Source organism: Macrosteles quadrilineatus, unplaced genomic scaffold (genome assembly GCF_028750875.1).
Source record: "Macrosteles quadrilineatus isolate MER2022 unplaced genomic scaffold, UCM_ALF_1.0 Scaffold_2__2_contigs__length_208266976, whole genome shotgun sequence".
NCBI lineage: Eukaryota > Metazoa > Arthropoda > Insecta > Hemiptera > Cicadellidae > Macrosteles > Macrosteles quadrilineatus.
In genome coordinates, this window is record NW_026542595.1 from 107,730,119 (window position 1) to 107,735,812 (window position 5,694).

At 38.7% G+C, this 5,694-nt stretch overlaps 2 protein-coding genes across 2 annotated transcripts; one reads left to right on the forward strand and one right to left on the reverse strand.

The window, feature by feature from the left end:
* Positions 1 to 285: 285 nt before the first annotated feature.
* LOC128986568 (piggyBac transposable element-derived protein 4-like) lies at positions 286 to 2,338 on the reverse strand. Its single transcript, XM_054406999.1, has 2 exons — positions 2,334 to 2,338; positions 286 to 2,140 (listed from the first exon to the last, which is right to left on the reverse strand). The coding sequence occupies exon 2, from the start codon at positions 1,720 to 1,722 to the stop codon at positions 412 to 414; it is 1,311 nt and encodes a 436-aa protein (XP_054262974.1). The 5' UTR covers positions 1,723 to 2,140; positions 2,334 to 2,338; the 3' UTR covers positions 286 to 411.
* Positions 2,339 to 4,611: 2,273 nt separating this feature from the next.
* LOC128984746 (mucin-7-like) lies at positions 4,612 to 5,340 on the forward strand. The gene has a single exon (XM_054404092.1). It carries the CDS (start codon positions 4,612 to 4,614, stop codon positions 5,338 to 5,340), a length of 729 nt encoding a protein of 242 aa, XP_054260067.1.
* The last annotated feature ends 354 nt before the right edge of the window (positions 5,341 to 5,694 follow it).

Genomic DNA, 5,694 nt, shown 5'->3' on the forward strand with positions numbered 1-5,694 from the left:
CTACAAACTATTTTTCTTTTGTGTTGTTTTTATCAGCATATGAAATAAAATATATGAATTGTTTAACCCATTCACTTATGATTTTTTTTTTACCCGCCTAGGCCAAAACAAACGAATTTGTTGTGGCTAGTTTCATTCATTTCTGATTTAATTTTTTTTCAGGCAACATTTACTATTTATATGCAAGATATTATTATTTTCTTATTCAAAATTAAATGTAGATTCAAAATATATAAATATTTCCAAAAAAAATATAACTATAATTTTTTATTATACCATATAAAAATAAAATAAAAAAATTAAAAAATTAAAAAAAACTTTTTTATTGGTAATTTTTAGCTACATAGGGCTCATATATGTTTTGGAACTAGTCTATAATACTGTATGACACTTATAAAAACTCACCAAATGTCAAGCAAAGTTCATTTTGGTGTGGTATGCCTTGAAACACTCTGGCATGTGAAGTGCGACAAGGCAGAGCTCACACTCCCATCGGCTGTCACTGCGCTTTCCCTGGGCACTACACACCTTACATCTTCTTGAAGGTGTTTGTTTGACTTCATTTGGAGGAATAGGCCTAGGAAAATGTCCCCAAGTTGCTGCCTGGAGCCTCAGAGGTGTTTCTGAGTTGGATGATCGTCCTCTTCGATTGTACGGTGGCAGTTGTCGCGACTCAAACATTTGCTTGACAAACCTCTCCTTGAACTCACTAAACCCCAATTTTTTTCTGGTTAATTTTTTGAACACTACATAAGAGTTAAAAAGGCCAATGTCCATTATGTAAAAGAAGATCTTCTTGTATCCCTTAGCATACCTCCTCATACTAGGAAACGACGCTAATTGCTGATCCTCGCGGTCAATTCCACCCATTGAACGATTATAGTAGATCACTGGTTCTGGCTTTGTTATAATTTCTTGGGTAACTCTGTCTTTCTTGCCAGTTGATCTTTTGTCAGCTTTTTGATGAAAGGTAGACAAAATGCAAACTTGCTTCTTGTCCTGCCACCTTACTGCTAACATATCGTGGCTATAGGCTGTCTCGTAGTCGCCCAACTTAAGTTTACCCTCTTTGAAGCTCTCTGGCATGTTTGATCTCCACCAGTTAGCTGTTCCAATTACATTGAAACCTATTTGCTTAAGTCTATAGAAGAGAAGAGGTGAGGAGTACCAATTATCAATTGTCAGAGTATGTCCTTTTCCTGCCAAATCTTTTGTCATTTCAACGACTATCGCCTCACTCGTTAACAGCTTTTCCTCCTGTGTAGAATCCCCACTTCCTTCTTCAACCGGTACATTTTCTTTGACTTCAGCTCCAGTATAGATCTTAAATTTAGAACAATAACCACTTCCAGATTCACAACACTTGTAAAACTTTATGCCAAATCTGGCTCTCTTCTTGGGATTAAATTGGACATAGCCCAACCTCCCTCGGAACTTCATAAGACTCTCATCGACAGCTATGTTTTCATCAGGTATGTACAGATGGGAAAACTTCCTGTTCATGTACTCAATAACGTACCTTAACTTCCACAGTTTATCATTCACAGGTTTCCTATTATTGTCTGTAAGGTGGAAAAATGTGGACAGTAGCAAAAAACGGCGGAATGGCATCACTTTACGAAAAAAAGGGGTCTCAGTTACAGCATTAGGCGACCAGTATGATTGTATAGTTCTTTTTTTTACTAGCGACATAAGGACACAAAGTGTATAAAAACAAGCCATCTCATCTGCAGTTGTGTCAAACCATTCTGAGTATATAGTTTTTCCTACCCCGCCTGCTTCGTTCTTTTTCTTAATTGTTTCTTTGGCATAATTATTAGTCTCTGTTGCAACATGTTGCCAAAAGTCATTATCAAGAAACGCATTGAAAACATCTAATTCAGAGGGAGCTGAGCCTAAACTTCTAGCCAAACTTGCTCTAACACCAGGACAACCAGTAAAAGGGATTTTATTTATTATATTACTTTCTATGGTACTGGTCCACTGCCAACCCTCCTTTTTCTTCTTTTTTGGTGGAGCTGTATCGTTACTAGTTTGAGTTTTGGACCTTTTAGTAGGCTTAGATGGTTGTGAAATAGCTTTTTTTCCTATAGGCCTACCTCTTCCTCTAGACCTGCCCCTAACAGGTTTACTTTTAGGCCTAGGGTCAGGAAAGCTAGGGTCGTCAGCTTCCTCACTCGGTGTAGGTGAGAGGGCAGGCACGATTGAAGATGCATGCTGGTCAAATAATTCAGGCCTAATAGGCAAATCTAAATCAGATTGGACATTTGGAGGGGTCATAGGCCTATGCCTGCCACTATCTATATCATTTATAGGCCTAGAGTCAGGGAAACCAGGGTCGTCAGCTTCCTCACTCGGTGTAGGCGAGAGAGAAGGCGCGCTCATACTACCGCGGTATAACCGATCAAGAAACTGGACTGATTTAGGCAATTCTTCATCACGTGATGGAGAAGATACATGCTGATCAAATATTTCAGGCCTACTAGACAAATCTGAATTATATTGGACAGAAAGGGCATCTGGAGGGGTCATAGGCCTAGCATAGCTGCAAGAAGGCTGTTCAAGCAACAACTGGTCACTTTCTAATGGCCTAGGCCTAACACAATTAGTATTATGTTCTGGGGAAACTGTGGTCTCATAATCAATAGGCGTATTAGACTTATTACTCACTTGAATTCTGCTCCCTTCCAAATCATCATCATCACTCCAACCACTCTCCTCAAACAAGTCACAATCACTGTCACTGTCACAATCCCCTATAAGTTTTATGATGTCACTTTCATCTAACTCTTTTCCACATTCATCCACGAATACCAAGTTATTTTGAAGACTCATCGTATTATACAAAAGCTTTTCAATTGAATAATATAGTAAAACAAGATACTGTAGCTCAATCTTTATCACGACGAAGTGAAACACGACATGATAGGCCTAATAACTCAGTCATTATAACGACGAAAAAGTAAAATACTGATAAAAACTAACACTAAGTAAATTCTATAACTTATTTTATAAGATAACTACACTTTTCAATAAAATAATAAAGTAAAACAAGGCTCTAACACAATGTTTACATCGTCGAAGTAAACACAACAACGTATCAGCTGTGAAACCAGTGTAGACGTCGTCAGCTGCTAAGTTGCACCATTTCAACTTCAGTTTTTTTGCCGATTGGACTGGACTGAGATGACGAAAATATAACCAAAAGAAAGCCTGGAAATCATAGAACAAGAAGCATATGCGATCTATTGGATTTCTGGGGAACTAACTCGGCACAAACAGGTTTTAATAGCGGACGGCGATTCGCCGTCGCTTCACACAATGGCTAACGGGAGCGCGACGCCGTCGTTGTAAGCGAAGGGGTTAAAATGATATAGAGACTAATTTAACATTTATTTTCAAGCCACAAACTAAATTATTAGATTGATAAGCTTAAGTTAAAATGATGAATTGGTTACATTTCTATTTAGACCATAGTGTGACGCTCGCGTCACAGCCGCACTGCTATCAACCGGTGCAATCCGCTTTAGTCGCGTACACTGGAAGGAGTAGGGAAGGGGTAGAATAAGAAGGGCAGTCCGCAGTCATCGCCTGGAACCACTGGAGGAATGGGAATGAGACCGATAAGTTATAGCGTTAAGTTTAATTATTAGATTTATATTAATCATGTTCTAATTCTTTTCAGTAAAGGGGGGGGGACTAAGGGGTTAGGGATTCTATCATTAATTAAATATTTATACTATGTAGAACCGAGTTAAGCGTACCTTTCGGGCCCATAAGGCGCGAAGGGAGTTTTTTAGCTTATTCTTATTTATTAGTATAATTGGTTAAATGCATTACTAAATTTAGATCATCAAAATGGCTGTGATATAGATGTGGCTTGGCTCAGTTATTTAGTTAAGTTAAGTTAAGGAAACAGTCCCACCCATTTGCGAAGTGAATGGAAATGAAATTAAACACGCCGTAGAAGAAGTTATCGGAAAGAAAAAAAAAACGTTAACTTAAAGAAGATATTCCAGTTGTTAATATCGTGCTGGAAACAGTTCCACCCAGTTGCGATGAGAAGGGAAAAGATATAAAAAACGTCATGGGAAAGGAAATTAGGATAAAGGAGAAAAAGGTCGAGTTGACAAATAAACGTAAAGACGACCAACCAGTTGACATTGCATTGGAAACCGTCCTACCCAGATGCGAAGAGAATCGAATGGAAATAAGAGACGTCGTGGGAGAGGAAATTGTGAGAAAGGAGAAAAAGGTCAAGTTGACACATAAACGTAAAGACGATCCACCAGTTGACATCGCATTGGAAACAGTCACAACAACAAATAACGTATGACAAAGAAAGAAGAAACAAAGAAATAAAACACGTCGTACAGGAAGAAGCTACAGAGGGTCAAAATAAGATACCGACGACAGAAACAAAAAAAGAGCAGACTCCAGTTGAAAGTTCCGTACAAAAATCACCAATTCAAATTAAGTGCGAACCTGGGTTCAATAAGATCTTCCCTCTGAACATATAACCTAAGGCGTAAAAAAATCTAAACACAAAGAAAGTCAAAAAGGTTTCTTATAGTATCCCTGATTCAAGTAAAAAAAATCCAAAAATCCAGAATGAAAACTAAGGAGGGTCCTGAACCAAAAAGCAATAGGCTCGATACAATTACAAGACTGGTGTTGGAGAAAAAGCTAAAAGAACGGCAAACCAAAGCTATAGATTTTCCCACCACAGTCTCAAAACTATCTCCCTTCACGGGTGCAAAGCTTTCCAATAAAATCGTATTAAAAGAAACTCGACGTGAAGTGGAAAATTCGCCCTCCGAAGTAGTCACGCCGTCTCCCTCCAGTGATAAGCGTTCAAGTGTTGAAACCAAATCGAATGAACCTCAACATGAAGTAGTGAATTCTCCCCCCAGCAGTGAACATCTAGCCATGGAAACCAAATCGAATGAACCTCAACATGAAGTAGTGAATTCTCCCCCCAGCAGTGAACATCTAGCCATGGAAACCAAATCGAATGAACCTCAACATGAAGTAGTGAATTCTCCCCCCAGCAGTGAACATCTAGCCATGGAAACCAAATCGAATGAACCTCAACATGAAGTAGTGAATTCTCCCCCCAGCAGTGAACATCTAGCCATGGAAACCAAATCGAATGAACCTCAACATGAAGTAGTGAATTCTTCCCCCAGCAGTGAACATCTAGCCATGGAAACCAAATCGAATGAACCTCAACATGAAGTAGTGAATTCTCCCCCCAGCAGTGAACATCTAGCCATGGAAACCAAATCGAAAGAACCTCAACATGAAATAGTGAATTCTCCCCCAGCAGTGAACAACTAGCCATGGAAACCAAATCGAATGAACCTCAACATGAAGTAGTGAATTTTGAAATGAGCATTGTACCAAGACATTGTGTTGACATTTATTTATTATTTAGTCTTGAATATTTCAATATTTGAAAATTACTACTTTCTACTTCACAAGAAATAGTATAGGATATGTTTATTTAAACTGTTCTAACTCTTAATTTGTATTTAGGTTGGAAGAGAGAATTAGTCTTCCGCAGTGCTTCCAATCAGGGTGATGTTTATTACCACACCCCTGAGGGGAAAAAATTAAGATCCCGGAGAGAAATTGAAAAAGAGGGTAAGTGAAATGTCACAAATTCTGTTGACGTCGACCCTCACTGCCAAC

Excerpts from the sequence above, each read along its gene's own strand:
- LOC128984746 (XM_054404092.1), top strand. The coding sequence starts at position 4,612 with ATGAAAACTAAGGAGGGTCCTGAACCAAAAAGCAATAGGCTCGATACA.
- LOC128986568 (XM_054406999.1), bottom strand. The coding sequence starts at position 1,722 with ATGGCTTGTTTTTATACACTTTGTGTCCTTATGTCGCTAGTAAAAAAA.